Source organism: Taudactylus pleione, unplaced genomic scaffold (genome assembly GCF_031769625.1).
Source record: "Taudactylus pleione unplaced genomic scaffold, aTauple2 ptg000332l, whole genome shotgun sequence".
Classification (NCBI taxonomy): Eukaryota; Metazoa; Chordata; class Amphibia; order Anura; family Myobatrachidae; genus Taudactylus; species Taudactylus pleione.
In genome coordinates, this window is record NW_028284733.1 from 981895 (window position 1) to 1001826 (window position 19932).

Below are 19932 nucleotides of genomic sequence, written 5' to 3' on the forward strand. Positions count from 1 at the left end.
CATAAATAGTCATTCGGGACACAAAAGTTGCTGCAGCCGACGTGGGTCGGCAACACGCATATAGGCGCCGTAAGACTTACTGTGGGAATTCGCGACTATAACTGCGGGAGAAAGTAAAGATAACAAGGAGCAGTTTGTTTAAAGAGATTGCCTTCTTTTCTAAGCTAGCATCCTTTTAAACAGTTTGACAGTTACATAACAGTTCTAGGACATGAAACAAATTAACAATACAAAGAAAAAAAAAAAAAAAAAGAATGGTTATCCCATTGTGCCAAGTCCTGTATTGAAGTGTGAAAAAGTGACGTTTTCTAGGAACTAAGCAAGAAGCAGATCCCTGTGAATAAAACCCATCTGTAAAAAGTCTCAGTCACTCGTACAGTAGCTGTATTGTCTTCACGGAAAATAATTCACCGACCGCTGAAAAGTAGCATGTGACACAGTAACGCTGCAGAAGAAAGTGTAAAAGTGCATAGATACGCCTCATTGTAATCCGAACAAATATTGCTTTGTGTATGTTCAAGCCGCTTGAATGTGAATCGCCATAAAGGACACGGGTGCATAGAAACCAGGCTTTCAAACACCATCAAGACCTGCTTGATACACAGCTCTCCATCGCCATCTTGTGGCGTTTGTTTTGCTTGCGTTAAGTCAGGTCTATGAGAAGTTTATCAAGGATGGTACAAAAAAAAAAAAAAAAAAAAAAAAAAAAAAAAATTAAACCCAGATATCACTGAATGAATTGAATTTGTAAAGTCAAGATCGTAGGCAGAGATTTAAATGTACCTCTGGCACTTTCTGTGCAGCAGAGCCCCTTTGCTTTTAATAATACAGAACTCTCCTGGATGCAGAAATGTGAAAATAATGAGACAACCTATCGGATCCATCGATTCATGCACGCCAGAGTTTACAACCGATATTTAAAAAAGCAAATATAAAAAAAAAAAAAAAAGAAAAAAAAAAAAAAAAAAAAAAGGGGTGTTTGTCTTATCTACTATTCATTGCTAAAAGTATATTCATATTTATATATTTATAATAATAATAAAAAAAAGCAATGCAACAAAATATCCCCCCCTGCTGCTCGGTTAGCCCTTCAACACCCCCCCCACCCCACCCCACAGGTCCCCCTGGCAGTGAAGAGGCCGGACAGTTTTCCAAGCTATACGCATGTTCCTGGTCGAGGGAGAAAAGGGTTCATTCAGTTTGCAAGGAAGACCCCTATGGCGGGCCCTCACACCCCCCAATTTTGTGCAACAGTCCACAAAGTTCTTCAGGAGGATCACGATAGATCTTTGACACAGTAAAAGTAAAGAGTGGAAGGCTGGGAAGATGCAGGTGAGCAGGGCAATGGTATAGGGTAAAACGAGGGGTGTTGATATACAAGTGTTTTGTTGTTTTTTTTCGTGGCAACTTTACTTTCTACAAGGAAAAAAAAATCCACACTTGGAAAGCGGCCGAGCTACTGCCTCTGGCTCTCTTCCACCACCTCGATGCCGTGCTGCTGTAGCTGTGTTCTCAGGACCGTGTTCTCGTTTTTCTGTTCTTCTATCTGAAATAGGTACAAGACAGCATTGTGTAATAGCCACAAGAGACACTGTAGGTAGGGGAGATTGGAGGCTATTACATAGGGCCCTACTTTACGATTTTGAGGCATGATTTAGGGGGTCAATCCAATTATATGCGAAGGGTGCAAGTTGCCGTTGCAACGGAGTTAAAGACGCCGGCAACGGACCGGCACCTCGCATCCTTCACAGCCCGCTCAGAGCCCGAATTCGCTTAATTTTGCTCGGAGCCTTATGGGGCTACGAGCACTTTTAAGCAAATCCGGGCTGCAGTCAAGCGTGTGCCCCGTTGTTGCGATGACTCACACACGGGAGTTCATCGCAAGTAATTGGATTGATCCTGCAAAGTGGTAACTTATTTAAAGGCAAAACCATAACAGTTTAAAAAAAAAAAAAAAAAGCTAATAAACAAAAAAACCTCACACGGCAAAAGTGCTGATAAATTGTCACTTACAGGAGATCGGAGGCTATTACATTTGGCCCTTCGTGTCTGAACAGTAAACCCACTTGTGCCGCTGAATGTGACACTAGCACAGTTCTATGAGGTTATCCTTATATCGAGGTGTCATTCTCCTTAATAAGCCATCATTTGTACTATAGAACAATTGCAGAAAGAGCAATGTGACGCAGTAGGTGATACACATTTAATCTTTACTAACACTAGGAAATTAGGAGAGTACAATAGAGAGTTAGCTCTTTGGTTTTGTGAACATTTGTGTTTTCTTAAAAAAACAAAAACACCAAAACCACTAACTTTATGTAATAATGTTAGACTAATACCCAGACGCACAACGGAGTTTAGCCTACTCACAGTGGCACGAGTTATTCTACAAAGCCTAATGAACAGCATTTCATCCACTTGCACTGTCTATGCGACCAAACAATCCCAACAGAGGCCAGCAGTTATAATGTACCAGTCACCTTCACAGAGGGTGGTCTAATTCATTATCCATTGATTCATTAGGAGCTAGTGACAATCACCGAGCCCTCACAACGGCTGCCCGCCATGGCCCAGTAATGTCGCTAAGGTCTACTCTATCTCTGAATGTTGGTTAAAGCCGTATAATAAGCTGCACAGTATGCCCAATGTTCTCTGTAAGGTGCCCACTGGAAGTTATGTGGGCTCAGCTTTAACCCCCCCAGCTACCACTAACTATGAGAACCAAACGTACCCCTTAAAAAGATTGCACCTGCACCTCCATGTAACTGGAAAGTAGATTCAGGTGTCACACGTAAGAGCCCTGAACGTCCCTAATACATCAGCAGAACACCAGTGTATAGAGGAGCTGGGAGGGTCCAGTCTTAGAGAACAGATTTGGGGGCAGAGGGGCGATCCCTATACAGACGCCTGTCCATCTGCATTGGAGTACAAATGCAGTGCAGGAAAATGGTCACAGCTAGGCGACACGTAATCACTGGTTATCTATCGTAAAAAGAAACCAGCTCCTGTATAAAACAAAATGAGAGAGAATCGTACTGGTCTCTCGTGACAGCGCTGCGGAGCTCTGCACCGCCTCACAGATCGCTGCCCGTAATAACATTGCCTCTGTGTTATCATCACTCACAGTGACGTACACGGATCACCCTACAAATCGTCTGCAATGTAAACCAACTGTGACTTGTTCTAATAAAAAGGTCAGGGGTCATAGGTTTAAATGGATTAGCGGCTACTATGGAGTCATCTGCCCATATAAAAGGAAGCCACTCTCCGAATGGTAAGGCAGCATTGCTGCGCTTTTGCTTTAGAAGTTCTCGTTTACGGGATGCGATATTCTTCCGTTATAATCACATCTGCTAATAGAAAAGGGGATGGCAATGCTTGCTGGTAGAGACGTCGTATATTGTTATGTAGAGAACGGACCTGCTGGCGTAACAGCTCGTTGTCCATCTGCAGCCTCTCTGCCTCCTTGAAGGTCTCCTGCATGCGCTGACTGGTCTGACGCAGCTCGCGGATGTAGTCGCAGGCTTTGGAGAGGATTCCGCCTTTACTTTGCTGTAAGCGGCAAAATAATATTCATTAAAATTTACTACGCAGCGCTCAAGCCGGTCAATAGATCTGACATCAGAACACAATAGAGAAGGCAGGGCACCTGAATGTAAGAACATGCAATAAATGGACATGTGAGCTACAAATACAGACGTAAGCGTTAGAGGAACAGGAAAGCTGGGGTAAGTTTAGGTGAAATACGCATTATATGGGTTGTACTCAATTGTTTTATCGCGCCCGATCTCCCATCTACAGTGACAGGAGATCGCGGGGCGCTAAACAATTGATGCTGCTATCGCGCCCATAGAGGTTGAGTTTAGCTGCGTACAGCGGCTACCCCCGACCAGGGGCGCCGAGTGAGTGGGTACTAATTACCCAGGCTTCCTAGAGGGGCACATCGGGGGCCTGGGTACGGCCCCTCCCCCTTCCCTCTTTCATTACAGCAACCCAGCACACGCTGCTGTGTGCTGGGCTGCACTGAGTAGAAGCCACAGCAGTCTCCTATGTCTGTGGGGGGAGTAAGCACACTGACTGCACCCCCCACTGGCTGTGCGCCGAGCTCAGGGTGCTCATAGCACCCCCCCTCCCCAGCGCCACTTCAAAAATATAATTTTTAGTATTTTTTCCTTGAGGGGGCACGGCCACGCCTCCAGCGATTAGGCTATGCCCCCTGCATCTGGGACCTGGCATCGCTCTTGGCACGCCTGCCCCCGACCAAAGTGCTGGGCTCAATCACGAAAAGTGCCGTTTGGGCATCCAAACAGGTCACTTTTTTCGCCAATTTGAGCTCGCACCCACCAGGGGGGTGCAACTGAAATGGTGTGCCGGCAGCCGATCGCGCCCGACAGGAGCAACAATTGAATAGCTACTGTTGGGCGCGTAGGATGGGGGTGGGGGGGGGGGCAAAACAATCGAATTCCACCCTATAAAAGTTATTGTTCCTGTGACACAAATATCATCTGATCATTCAACACCGAAGCTTGTTCCAGTCTCATGCCACAGATTCTCATGAGGGTAGCAGGCACGCTCCTGCCTATATATAGATACCTGCCCAGAAGATGGGTAGATGTCTTGCAGACGTATAAGGGGTATACACTATGCAGCAGTAAACGTCTTATGTGCAGTTATTGCGTGTGACAGGTGCACTACAGTACATGTTAGGATACTGTACAGAAACTGGACACAACAACAGGCGTCTCCCTCTCACCGCTCCAGTCTTGCTGCTCTCTGTGTTACAGTCTGGAATGATTTTGGACAGCTGGACGATCCAATTATTAATCTTGTCTCTTCGTCTCCTCTCCACTACAAGACAGAAAAATGAAAGGTTATAATTTTATATTAAGAAACCTTTCGGCGAATATCAGTAAACTAGGAGGATATGTACAATTAGTGCCATCCGCCATCCCTCTAAGTAGCCAATGAAGTATCTGATAAAAGCATTGAGCTGTGCCAGGTAGCATGCTGGACAGAGTCAGTAATACTAACTTTCCCACAGCAGCTTAAACCCAGTTTACACCACAGGCTGGACCTGGGATATTGCTGGGGCTTACTTCTGCCGGCGCTTGAAGATGACATCATCTCCAAGCGCCAGGAATGCGGCTCTCCCTATGCTGTGCATGGGTCTCAGAAACCGGATGACCTGGGAAACCCATTTCCACTGAGCCTTACCAGGGTCTTTCCCATGTAAAACCCTGCTTGAGACCCAGGAAGGAATGCTGGGTCAGGCGACCTGGGATTTTTCTCTAGGAGCCGTTTCCACTGAGCGGCACCCCTGGTTGTCACAGCAATACCCCGGTTTTAGCGGCAGTGGAAAAGGGGTATAATAGATACAATTTTCATTGACAACCGGTGTATTGTGGGGCACGTATACCAGCTGTCGCACACAAAGCACTTTCTAAAGGTGCATACACACTAGACGATATGCTCCCTGAGCGATATCGTCTAGTGTGTCCCCGGCAGGCTGTGCTCAATGTTGTTTATGACATTGAGCACAGCCGCTGAACGATATCATTAACGATATCGTTCAGCGCCGGGCTCTCTCCCCCATTTCCTGACATGCAGCAACCTGACGAGATCGTCAGGTTGGCCTGCATGTCAGCCCGATGAACGATGACGACGAACGACCCGCGGGAACGCGCGTCGTCGTTATCGTTCATCTTTTTGGGCTTAAAAATGGACGATAAAGTGGACGACTGAACGATAACGATATCGTTATCGTTCAGTCGTCCACTTTATCGCCCAGTGTGTACGCACCTTATGAAAGTTGTTACCTGGGGGAAAACACAAAGGAGAACACAGTGTGTGTGACAGTGGGCAATTAGCAGATTTACTGGGGCAGTGGGAGAAGCTAAGACAACTATTTACCTTCATTGTGTTGCGCTCTACGCCTCTCGTCGCGAGGGGTCCTGTTTCCATCCATTTTACTAGCAAAGAAATAAAAAAAAACACTCAAAATGATCATAACACACAGGTGCACTACATTCTAAGGCTTAAAGAAAGTGCTTGGTTCTGTTTAGCTCTGTTACTTCTATACATGGGATACTATGCACGTGAATGAATATATGTACTGTTTTATTACAGAAGTTTACTAGAACACTGAAAGTAAGGTTTTATTTTGTTGTGCGTTTCCATAAAGCCAGTATTGGTACATACGGAGAGTAAGGGTGAGTCCGTGGAGCAATAGTCCTTTGCGTTCCAGCTGGAAGTACGTCTTGTGGTGTCATCATGACATAGAACTGTCCTAAAGACATGAAGACATAGTCAGAATCAATGTGGATGATAAAATGGCGTACTTGACCCCCTACCGTAAACTTGAAGGAAGTTCTAAGTCACTGAGGAGTAACATCATAAAACCAGTGCAGGTTACCGATCTCCGAGGTGACCACTAATATCTGAAGTTATTACATCAGAGCTTACCAGTGATACAGATATTTACAGGAGCTTATTCATATATTATTGCCACGTGCCTACTGTATAATGTTTCCCATACTGTACATTATAAGGATATAAAAAGAAAAACAGGAGTCCCTAATATAAAAAGAAATTCAAGGGGCGGTATTCAATTGTTGCGCCCCTGTACGCGCCCAACAAGAGCCATTCAATGGTTTCTGCTGTTGGGCGCAAACAGCTGCCGGCGCACCAGCCCCAGCGGGGTGCGAGCTGAAATGGGCGAAAAGTGACATGTGACACCCAAACATCACAGCGCGAAAAACTGCAACAATTGAATAGCGCCCCGCGATCTCCCGTCACTTTAGACGGGAGAGCGGGCCGCGCTAGAACAATTGAATACTGCCCAAGGAGACCAGTATTTGTAATCACTTACCCAAGCAGTGCGCTTATTACCTTTTAAAGCACAAGTTTTCCTAATGGAGTGACAACAGAACTCAATGTTTGTACAGATAATGAAGTAGTTTATGCTGATACAAGGATCACTATTGTATTGTGAGCCATAAAGATTAGGATTCAAACAATAGAAATTAAAGAAGAAAACATAAGAGCCTGATCTCGAAAAATTATCCTGCGAGTACGGTGCAGGAACATAATAGATGGCGTAAGTGAGCGACACTTACCTCCTGCCTGCGTCAGCGCAGGGTCTGAGGTCTGGACCGATACGGCCGTTGTGTCGCCCACAGTGGAAGCTGGGAAGTATGCAAAACGTGCCTCCCCGCTGACTGCGTCTGTCGAAGGACTTCCGCCATTGCTGAAAGGGTTCTGGATGACCGCCTAGGACGATGGCCAAAGAAAGACAGTAGTAGTAGTATAACAGAACTTACAGTAAGGAACTAATTTTCTCCTGAAAAACAGAAGCGAGAATCTTTCCTTCTTTCTGAAGCTTGCTAGGCTGTAACATACAAGTCACAAGCCGAACGTCGCAGCTTTACATTGTTTTGCGTGGGGGTGGGACAACTAAAAAAAAAAAAAAAAGGAAGAAAAAAAACAAAACAAAAACAATTTTCCCTCAAACTGACCTCATAAGAACCTGGGTACTGAACGGTCATAACCACAACACCAGCTGCAGGGGGAAATTGTGGCGTTACTACTTCCACATTGGTGGCGAGATCAGCAGAAATCAGAGATGGTCACAGTCTTACTAAGGAGAGATGGTTTCCTAAAGGTCTGGGGCTTAGATTACCTCAATACAGGTTTTTTACTTATTATCAAATTTATTAATTACTGGATTTGGTTTCTTTCAATAAAACATCCATGGTTTTACGGATTTTCTATACGTTCAGAGGCTCCATTAAAAGGCGCAGCAAGGAAGAGCATGGCGGCATTTGGAACGGTTTTACTTCAGTCGCTCTGCATTATCGCCCATCCTATGACATGGAGCCGTCCCCTCACCAGCCAATTGTGGATTAAGGGGCTCGATTCAGACGCGCTCGCGAGATGTGTTTCAACGCAAGCAAAATTATGCAAATCCCGCGATCGCATGGCAAGGCATTAGCACGCCCACTATGTCTTGGCGTGCGATGCGGTGTGTATTTAGACGCCCACCAGTCTGTCTTAAGACGCCCACTTATACACATCATCTACGGGAAGTGTATGCAACAATCGGTAACATCGAGTACCATCGGAAGCGAATGCAGCACTTGTGGCTGACCATACCCTACCGCAAGCACTGCGAGTGCTTCAGTGTGTAAAACCGCCATGTGACATGTATTATGACGCTGCGTCTTAATTATGCACGGCTCTGAAATGGCGTTTAGACGCTCAGACACGCCTACGTGCGCACCACCACACCACCGTTTACATCGACCACCCCCTATCACCACCCACAAATGGCTCGTCCTGTCACTCATTCCAAAAGCTGGCTATGCGCAGCGAGCTAACTATTCTCGATCGCATGGACTAGCGCCCATTGCAAATATCGGCAGGCTGCGTGCGAATGCAGCCTAGCGAGCGGGTCTGAATCAGGCCCTAAATCTTACCATGTCAGCTGGGCTGTGAGCACATATTTATTGGTCAGTTTACTCCGTTGTGCCTTTAAATGGGACCATGTACTCCCTTTTGTAAAGCATACATCAGGCAGTTCTGGGAGCATATGACAGCATCAGGCTACAAGCCATGGGCTTTAATACAGACCAGACAAAATGCAGAAACGTGTGTGTTATTTATAGTGCAGAAGTCATCACGATGAAGACGTCAGAACTCCCCGTTTACATATTGTCTAACATGACCTCCATTCTAAATAGTTTACACCTAAATTAACACAAAACCTGTTAAAAAAAAAAAAAATAATATATATATATATATATATATATATTATTATTTTTTTTTTTTTAAAGAAACTCCATAAACAAATTTACTTAAAAACTGAAAATAAAAAAAAAACAAATGCACAAGTAAAACTTTTTACCGAAAGACAATAAAAAAAAAAAAAAAACACAACAGAACTAAAGAAAAAGAAAAATAGCCAATCAATGAAGAGGAGTCATCAGCGATAGGGCCCTATTCCCATCTCTCACCTGTGCCACAGCTTGCGGGGTCCCAGCAAAGGCTGTAGTGGAAACCACACTCACTGCTCCGGTTGCATCGCCCTGTCCGTCCAGCTGACCGTCTGTCACCTGGACAACCCTGTATGTCACCTGGAGAGGACCAATAATGGCGTGATTAAAAGGCGCCCCCACGCTGATGATGCTTCATATGCTCTATGCAAAGAGCACACAACAAAAAGGTATCAAAAGATAATGGCGGGGCTATCCTTTCATTTCATAGTAGGTGAAGGCTCACCATTGTACATGGACCGTTAAAAATCGCTTTAAAAGCATTAATAGATATTGATAAACTGAATATATTTATGAAATACAGGTTGAGTCTCCCATATCCAAATATTCCAAAATACGGAATATTCCAAAATACGGAATAATTTTGGCATGACTGAGATAATAAAACTTTTGATTTTTGATGGTTCAATGTACACAAACTTTGTCTAAGGCACAAATTATTTAAAATACGGTATAAAATTACCTTCAGGCTGTGTGTATAAGGTGTAAATGAAAAAAGTATTTCATGTAAGTACACAAACTTTGCTTGAATCACAAAATTATTGAAAATATTGTATAAAATGAGCTGCAGGTTGTGTGTATAAGGTGTATATAACTCATAAATACATTCTCTGTGTATATTGGGGTCCCATTCCCAAGATATGTCATTATGATATGCAAATATTCCAAAATACGGAATATTCCGTTATCCAAAATACCCCTGGTCCCAAGCATTTTGGATATGGGAGACTCAACCTGTAATGGAAATCTGAATGAATACAATATACAGATAACTCGGCGACTGTTAAACATCAGAGCCCAGCGTGACCTACTAAGCAGCGCCATTCATATGTGCGGACTATAGCGGAGACACCACCTGCTGCCGAGCACTAACCTCACTTTCTCCAATCCCAGTTCTGAAACTTCTATACAATAAGACATTTCATGCCTAAAACCCATTATATAAAAGACCATTACACACAGCGGTCACTTACTGTTTTCCTAGCTGGAATCAGATGTGTGACATGAAATAAAATGGTCTAAAATCGGCCGACATCATGAAATGTACCTCCCGCTGCTCTTAACACCTTCTATGCTGCCATAAACATTAACACAACGAAAACCACATTGGGGGGGGGGAATGTATCAAACCTATAAGAGAGATAAAGTGGGGGAAGTTTCCCATAGCAACCAATCAGCTTCTGCCACTTTATAGGACTGTGCTAGATACAATGACAAGTAGAAGCCGATCAGCCGCTATGGGGAACTTCACTACTTTATCGCTTCCGAGGTTTGATACACTTCCCCTTATTGAATGATGTTTCATAAGATAACAAATCAAGGTGGCAGAAATTCCCTACACTACGTGACGTGCGCTCTAAATCACAGGCACAAATCGGCAGGACGGTAATTTCCTGTCTATTCTATTATTACGCAGATTCTATTGCCAGATAACCGTAGCTGGAATGAATTGCATTTCTGGCACGCAGTCAACTGAAATGAATGTTTAAACATAAACTGCAAGGAAAACAAATGGGGGGATGTCCTTACACAGCGGCCTCCGTGGTGCTACTGTCATAACGGCAATGTCACCCATCAGCTGGGACAGCCAATTACAAGGCAATCATTACTGGAGGCTGCGCCAACAACTGCAGAGTCTACCAAGGAGAGACTGAGTAGAGTGGACACCCCCATTAATAGTAAACACCAATGTTCCCCCAGTCAGCGTCAGGCTTGCCGGTCTGTATAGCGCAGCAGTCACAGCGTACCTGTCCTCCATTGTTCTCTGTGCGGAACTGATACTGAATATTGTGGTCGGAAAAGGCTGCTTGCTGGACAGTGGCAATGGTCACGGCTGTATGCTCATCGGTGCTGGTCTCATCTCCTGGCAAAGACGGGTAAACAGGAAGATAACATGGTAAGGATTATATACACAAGAGCACCTGCCACAATGGAGCCACATCAGATTCTTGGAGCAGTGGGAACCGAAACGTAGCAAAATGCGGAAATGGACTCACTCTGGAGAGACAGAAGACGGCGGTACTTACCGTCTTGTAACTCTACCACTTCATCCGTGTCCTGTCCTTTATCGTGACTGCAAAGAAACAAATACAAAGCCGGTAAATCATAGTTGATCATTATTCCCCGATGAGCAGATCACACAGATCTCAGGATCTTGATGACATCATTTACAAATGTTTATCTACATCAAGCAACAAGGTATCTTCAAGCATACTCTAGCGTAAACCTTACTGAGAACTGGGGAAAATCAATTGGAAAATCAGACAGAACGACAAACCAAAAGGTTACTGCCAAAACCCATTGGCAAACAAACGTGCAACAAAATAAAATGTGCAAATAGTATATTTTTGAACTGAACTTGATAGACCAATAAATCAAGAACTGCCCAACATGTAAACAAAATGTACACAAAAGAAAAAAAAAAAAAAAACTATGAGACAGTCAATATAGTGTAAATCTAGTAGGTTGTTCGGCGTTTACACTTTTGAACAGAAAACCTTATGCTGCCCATCCACTACTAGATGCGGGGACGACGGCACGATTACGACGCCGTCGTCTCCCGCAGGGTAAAATGCATACACTGTACGTTCAGACGTTCAGTGTATGAAGATCAATCATCCCCGAACATGGCAACCTGACGGCGGTCGTCAGGTTGACCGTCATGTTCGGGCGATGATTGACGTTAAAAACGACCAGCGGGCGTGCGCATTTGGTGGTCGTTTTAAACATTTTACTGCCCGATTTGCGGGCGATTACCAAGCGATGGAGCTATAACGACCGTCGTTATCGCTCCGTCGCTAGGTTTAATCGCCTAGTGGATGACCAGGATAATTGTATATAAATTGGTAACAAAAAATATAATCTAACAAACAAGAAAACAAACATGTGATAATCAAAACTTGTAGCTAGCAGAATAAAATGGCGTTACAAACATGACCTCTGACATTTTACCAGAAATTAGTAAGATTAGAGGTCAGTAATCTCAGACTGAATCGATAATAGATTCTGTATCGTGCTGTAACAATGTTTGAAGTGCTAATTGCTGCAGGAAAAGTCTCTCAAGCTAATATCCAGGGGAATAAGATTATATAGGAGGTATAATCGCTATGTGAGAAAAATAACTGCAATAGGCACGGTGACCAAATGTAATAATAAAACAGAGAGTCACTCAGTGCTAATAGGGACAGTCAGTAGTTATACTGGTGACCAATGACCATTAGTAGACATGACCAACCTAGGAGTGTCGACTCGAATTGAGAACCAGGTCCTGATCCGAATGTGTCCAGACAGCTCAAGATTTTGAACATTATTACAGCAGTATATAGAATTGGTTATGGACTCATTCAGAGTTTACTAACATTCTGGCTCATTTTTGTTACAATGTCAGATGTCATGTTTGTATATCCCTTTTATTTTGATTGCTACATGTTTTGCTTATCACATGTTTTTATTGCTGTTTAATAAATAGTTTCATTTTATTTTACATTGAGGATTGGATCTACATTAATTTGTTAGGAGTTTTGGCGCTGCAACTTTTTCCCCTCCTTGTGCTTTATCCTGATTCAGTGTGTTGTTGGACCCTCGGCTGGCAGCTGCTCCATCCATCGTGTTATCAAGTGGGTGCCCTCACCCCTATTCTTTCAATGACTATAATTATTATAGTCAAGAGAGATTAACATTATTAGACAAACCTGGTGACTGCACACATTACAATGTCTGTGAATGGGATAGGCAGAACTTCTAAGAGTGTATGGATAAACCCGCCAGGAAGCATGGTCTGGGCACTGGTGATGGCACGGTGAACGGCACTGCTGGTGCCATGAGGGCTATTCTGGCCGCTATCTGTGCGGAAAGGTACCTCTGGCGGCTTTAGTCAACTCTCACAGATCAACAATAGACCAGGAGGGTAACTGGGTTTGGAAGAAACTGTCCCTACTGTGTATATGGTAGGGAACTTAAGCCCCACTAGTACAGGGAGTGCTGTGAACTATTAAATTATCTGTAAAGCACAACGTAACAAAAGGTTAATAATAAAGTAATAGAACAGTGAAATCACTAAATATTTTTTTAGTAATTGTAGATTAAATTATTAAAAACAAACAAAAAAAAACGCTTGGGAAAGCTATGGTCACGGCTGCAACTACTTCCCTGAGACTTTATTTTAAAACTAGATGGCATATCTGTGGACGGATGCAGTTTCTTCACCTACTAATCCCACACAGATTGATGCCAATAAGTTCCTGTCTTTGTACAGTGCCCTCATTTACCAGCTCACATCGACATAATAGTGACAGAGAAACGCTCTCTCTAACCCCTGGGAACAGTGTAATAACATTTATAAAGACCGATGGGTGGAAGACTGGAAGATGTAAGAACGCTGAGTGATCTAGGATGACCCCCCCTATCTAACAGAGGGTGCCATGCACAAATCATCAGCAAAACCAAGAAGATGAATGTTTTGCTACAAGGCTCACACCAGGCTGCAGGAACAGACGTCACGTCTCATCCTCTGCACCCAGCCTTGTGACTGATCCGTCCACCACGACCCCTTTGTGTGTGAGCACCAACTGTTCTCAGACGCGTCCGGCAACTCGTTCTGTAATGAAATGTGCTGGCTTACAATTAGAGGCGCTGCAGCAGAGGTGGCTGAGCAGTCTCAGAGGCGATTGGCAGAGATTGAAGTTTGTTGTGGTTGTGTCTGTGTCCAAGTCCTGCGACTCTGATCGATGCAGCGATCTGCCGAGGGACTATGGGGGATATGTATGAAACCTTGGAGAGAGAGAGATAAGGTACCAACCGATCAGCTCCTAACTGTCATGTTACAGGCTGTGTTTGAAAAATGACAGGAGCTTAGTTTGGTAGCTTATCTCTCTCCATGCTTTGATACATCTCCCCCATTACTGCTAAGGGAAGTTATGGAGTATGATTGCTGTCTTATGTCACAAAATTATGTAAGGTGGGTGGTTCAAAATGTTATGGTCTGATCTGTATGTTGTGAAACAGATCCCATGACTTGGCCCCAGTAATGAGCCCGTTGTCTCAGATGCATAACAAAACCAGAACGGGAACAGTCACATTACCCAGGCGCCAATGGGGAACTTTGGAGTTTACGTTAAATGTCAAATAGGGATTGACAAAAAGAATAAAATCTATAACAACTAACTGTTGCATTACATGTAGAAGTACGGAGAGGTCACTTACACAGCACAAGCTGGCAGCTCTGCAGTGTTGGATCTGCCGTGCACCTATATTGGCACGAGCATACCTAGCTTCTTGCTGGGGTGCACAGATTTGCAGAGCACAAGTTGGCCACATGTACTGAGGAGCAGAGGTTTGCACAGGTAGAGTGCATGTACAGGGCAGAGTGCAGGTGTTACTCCCGGAGTGCAGAGTAAACGCACCTTGGCGTGCAGAGAAACGCAGAACATCATTATTGTAATGAGACGGGGACATTTCAGGGGGGTGCTGCTTGCAGGGTCCCCCCCCACAGGTCCATTTCCCCTATGCATAAAGACTGAGGGGTATATTTAAGAAGTCATCTCAACAAGTTTGAAATTTAAAGCGGCACTAATGTTAAGGGCAAAGCCCGCCATGTTTTGCATTCAACTATGTGCTGCTCTAAATTCCCAGGTCAAGCCAAGTCTGAGCTGGTGGGGAAAAAAAAGGTTTTGCGCATTGGGTGGATCTTCCCTCGCAATAAGAACACATTGAATATCTTCGGGGATATAACGCTCCCTGAAACATTTACTTTAACATTAGGAAGCTCAATTGTAGTTCCTTCAAATAGAAGGCAATGCGAGTTTTAGGTTTAGTAGGCCATTGAATAACGTAACAGGTGGTTGCACCACACAAGCTGCATGCAAACAGTGAAGCCTAAGGATTATAACCCTAACTGATCAATAAGTTGCCCGTTGTGCAAGTCCAAATACACTGGCTCGTGCCCCCTGAAAGAGGTTCACATACTTTAAGGTTTACCTACACTCAATACAAGAAGTGGTTGTTTGGTCTGAATAAATAGTCCGCCTCATCCCGATGGCACTTGTCACTAGAGAATGGATGGGATGCACACTCATGAGTAATTGTACAGCCCAGAAAGTGACTGCTTCCGCTGCACGTAGGCAACAGGTGACCTTGGGGTGTCTTCTGGTGTCTACTTAGAGATGGCTGTATATGTATTTGCAGTAAGCTTGCCCTGCATTGCAAAAAGGTGAACACTATCATTGTGATAAAAGCTTTGTCTATGTTTTATGTACAAAAAATAAAAGTTTTGCTGTTATTTATCTCATCTAGCGCCGAAAAGATCTGGCAGCTGCGGGCTAGTTGAGATGGCTGCACTAACCTAACCACACATGGTACAAGAGTTTAATATGGCCACACATGTAAGAGGGTATACTTGCTTGGGCTCTAGCCAATTGCGCGGCCAGTAGAGGAGCACACCCTGAGATATATAAAATCACATACCTTATGATTAACTGTTATGCATATAACACTTAATACTTGCCACACTTTATATCTTTCCACATGCAGCTGACCCAAGGGCCACAGCTGACCCTTCTAATTCTAAAGAAATAGTTTGTCTGATTATGGCAAACTACAGATGGCCTCTATTGGTCAGCTGATCAAAGCAGATAAATTGCACTCTGCATGTGGAAAGATATAAAGTGTGGCAAGTATTAAGTGTTATATGCATAACAGTTAATCAAACAGTTGAACAAACTTTGACCAAAATTTGAGACCAGATTATATCAACTAAATTTATTAGTTTTATGTGTTTAATGAACATGGTTTGGACAACAAGATGCACTAACAAAACTCTTAAAGCTATGTATTGAAATGATAGGAGCTGAGCTGATAACATTCTCAGAATTAACTGTAATAGTAACCAAGTACGATCTGGAGTCATATCCCGGATACTCTCATCATCTGGAACTTGGTGACCTGGCCGTGAGTATATCCTCCCCGTCTACCCCATCTGTGTCACACCTGTATGTCTGCCTTACCCTTTTAAAATGTAAGCTCTTGCGAGCAGGGCCCTCTACCCTCTTGTGCTTCTCCCTTCTTTACTGTCATCTACTTCTTACTCCCCACTAGGGCACCTAACACTTGGTTGCTTATGCTCTGCTGCTTATGTGGGTGTTATGGTCGCTTATGTGGCAATGTATATTATCCATGTTCCTTGTCCTGGTATTGTATTGTATTGTACTGTAAGTCTTCTGTCACCTATTTGTTTTCAAACATTGTAAGGCGCTGCGGAACACTTGTGGCGCCATATAAATAAATGATAATAATAATAATATAGGAAAACTGTATGGGCAGTGGAAACCTTATAGCGCAATTGTTTAAAACACAAAAATGTTTACAACTTCTGTATTCAGATATATCCACCCCCCCAAGGGTTCTTATAAAGGTATAATGGGGTAAATTTATCAACGAGTTTTATAATATGCAACGAGTTTTAAAACTCATTGCATATGATAATGATGCTTAAGCCAATCAGCTCCTAACTGTCATCTGTGTTGACATGCCAACTGTGGATTCACACGATTACATTATGACCATGTTGACATGGTGAATGCCGACATAACATACCACACCTCATTTAACCCTTGCCTAATTTGCCCTTGATAAATAGGTAGTTTTTGGTAAACGTGAAAGTATTACATGATAACCTCCTGCTTTATGTTCCCGTACGTTGGTTTGGGACACACAGGGAACACATTTGGGAGCAGGCACTGTAGTAAAGGGTGGACCAGCAAACAATCTGCAGGAATTCCCCCCACCCACAGCCTAGTGCAGTGATTCCCAACTTCGGTCCTCAAGGCACACTAAAGCTGGCCACACACTAGACCAACTTACATCCAACCAGCCAACTAGTTGATTGGTTGGAATGAAAATCTGGTAAGGTATGGGAGTAACTGACAATCAGCAATTTGCTCCCAAACGCCGGAAAATTTACCAAAACTGTTGTTTGAACAAATTGTTTAGATCAAACATTTAACAAACTTGTCTGATGACCATTTTCATCTGTTTTCTGGCATTTAGGAGCAAATTGCTGATCATCAGTTACTCCCATACGTTACCAGATTTTCATTCCAACCAATCAACTAGTTGGCTGGTTGGACAGATAATCTTTAGATGTGCGGCCAGCTTAACAGTCCTGGTTTTCGTGATATCCAGGCTTGAGCACAGATGATTAAATCACCCGTGCTCCAGTATGGCCATCCTCAAAACCTGGACTGTTAGTGTGCCTTGAGGACCGTGGTTGGGAACCCCTGGCCTAGTTTGTTCCTACACTGATCTCATACTCTGTACAATAACCAGCGGTACAGAAAGAGATATCACACACACACAGCTACAGGTGAGGGCTTTCAGTAATTACATTCACACAAAGTCTCTGAAGTCTGCTCACTTCTAGGTTTAGCTTTTGTCAGCTTCCAATTAATGAATGAGGCCCTCTTTGCATTTCAATCAGCTTTCTAATACAGTTTAACACTTTCATGGACAATATAAAAGTGTCATTTCACACAGCAAATACACCCAAATACCAGATCGAATAATTGTAGTTCTGAACCCATAAAAACTAGGGATGTGCAGGCTTGGATAGGTTCGAGTTTGCACGTTGAGTTCGGATTTTTCCATCCAAAAAAACGGAACTCAGAAAGAGGCTAAACGTCATCTTACATGGACGAACATCATCATTCCTGGACAAAAGTCCATGGCAGATGATGTTTGTCAATGAAAGATGACGTTTTGCCTCTTTCTGAGTTCCGTTTTTTTGGAGGGAAAAATCCGAACTCAACGTGCAAACTCGAACCTATCCAAGCCTGCACATCCCTAATAAAAACATATCACGTTTCCTTTTCATTACAAGAATTTGGGCTAAAGGGATTGCACCTTGGGAGCCTGTGAATTGCTCCGAAAACTTCCAGCAGGGGATTAGCTGAGATATGAAGCTGCTGGGTGCTGATTTATCTGTTTAAAAAGTGCACTAGATACCACACACATTAAAAGAATAAGGCATATTTGGACATGCCCACTGCACTGTATTATACAATTAATTGATTCGGTTCTACTACCAACTGTATATTGTTGCGGGCTGTAGCAGAGGCTAACAAATGATGATTATAATATTCAGCACACACTGTCTCCTGTCATGCTAGAACGCTCTCAATAGCGAACATTGCAATAGTGAAATCTACAGGGGGCTCACGTAGAATTGAATAAAAAAATAAATAAAAATAAGTGCACATTGCATCAATAAAAAAAAAAAAAATGTAATTTGTATAATATGCCATGTCGCAGGCACCTTAAGATGCCGTTGACGGTAGATATCACATTAAATGTGTGTATGTGTATATATATATATATTTTTTTTAATTATTATATGCGCCCATCGCAAGAAACACTAATAGCATATCATACGCTAGCAGCATTTCATTTCAGTCTACTACAGTGTCCATTCCCCAAGGTCTGACCTGAAGCTGGGAACACACTAAATGATGTCGTCCTATCGGGCATATCGGACCAACATATCCGGCACATCGTCTGGTCTGTGCCCAGCATAAAGCAGTGCGAAACTCCCACTCCCAGTGATTCGCCATTTCTTCACATCGGTGCTCCGTAAGGACCAACTCTCCACCCATTAAGGTTTTTTCTTTTAACTGTGGATGCCTACATGGACCGTCTCTGACCTCAGGACTTAGAACAGCAATACACTGGTGAATGAGAATTGTGTGTGACGCAGTGTGTTTAACTCTTATTTTTTTTTCCCACCCCAATTAGGAGTGTGTACATTTGTTTGAATTGCTACATAGCTCTCTACGGGACCCAGCAGGCGCTGAATGGCAGGGTATGCTGGCATTTGTGGTCCATCAAGTGCCAACATGCCCTGGCAGATATATGTTTGATGGAGCCTGTTGTACTAGATAGCATGAACGAACACTTAACGTTGGCATATGTCAGCTGGAACCTGTAGTGCGCACTTATTAACCACACTCACTGCCCAGGTGTGGGTGTCTTGGGAGGGGCGGGAGCGATGTAGACTGTTTTCTTTGCTGGCCTTATCCCCCTAGAATTTCCATGCTATAATGTCACGCCTGATATTTTGGAAGGGACCCCATGCTTTTTGTAACCAGAGTTTATTGATAGCAGCTTATGCTGGCAGCACTAGTGCTTGTATCACTTTTGGGGTAGTTTTATCTTTACAGGCAGTGTTAGGACTGTGCTAATGATCATCATCAGCACATACTGTATCCTGGGGATGAAACAACCATAACAGACAGGCCTGCTAATTAGTGTATATTAGGGATGTGCAGGCTCGGATAGGTTCGAGTTTGCACGTGGAGTTCGGATTTTTCCCTCCAAAAAAAAACGGAACTCAGAAAGAGGCAAAACGTCATCTTGCATGGACGAACATCATCATTCCTGGACAAAAGTCCAGGAATGATGATGTTCGTCCATGCAAGATGACGTTTTGCCTCTTTCTGAGTTCCGTTTTTTTGGAGGGAAAAATCCGAACTCCACGTACAAACTCGAACCTATCCGAGCCTGCACATCCCTAGTGTATATACGTTGCTGCTACCCCATAAATGCCACGTAAGGGGGGCATTCTCTTTCCCTCCCTGGGTGTGCCTCTCTACATCTAGAGAAGGATAGGAGAAGACACATTTCAGTCTGCAGAATGAAAAGGTGCATTTTGAGCTTCTATGTTGTCTACATGAGTCTTAAGTAATTTAAAGAGGTAGCCATGGTTTTGTTTGGGGTGCAGGGTAACAGATTTATAGAGAAATCAACATGTGCCTGCATAGCATCTGGAAATTACCTCCATTCTTAGCCAGGCTTTATTTCTTAGTGTTGCCTGGTTTAGGTTATGTACATGTAG

General features: G+C 43.6%; 1 protein-coding gene across 1 annotated transcript in view; it reads right to left on the reverse strand.

The window, feature by feature from the left end:
• Nucleotides 1-1128: 1128 nt before the first annotated feature.
• Nucleotides 1129-19932, reverse strand: part of USF2 (upstream transcription factor 2, c-fos interacting) — a 38460-nt gene continuing 19656 nt past the window's right edge. The window contains exons 2-10 of the mRNA XM_088443640.1: nt 11078-11124; nt 10799-10914; nt 9012-9131; nt 7116-7269; nt 6199-6286; nt 5911-5969; nt 4754-4848; nt 3421-3552; nt 1129-1546 (exon numbers count right to left, since the gene is read on the reverse strand). Coding sequence (XP_088299766.1) covers nt 1457-1546; nt 3421-3552; nt 4754-4848; nt 5911-5969; nt 6199-6286; nt 7116-7269; nt 9012-9131; nt 10799-10914; nt 11078-11124 — 901 coding nt within the window. The 3' untranslated portion in view covers nt 1129-1456. The remainder of the gene's footprint in view (nt 1547-3420; nt 3553-4753; nt 4849-5910; nt 5970-6198; nt 6287-7115; nt 7270-9011; nt 9132-10798; nt 10915-11077; nt 11125-19932) is intronic.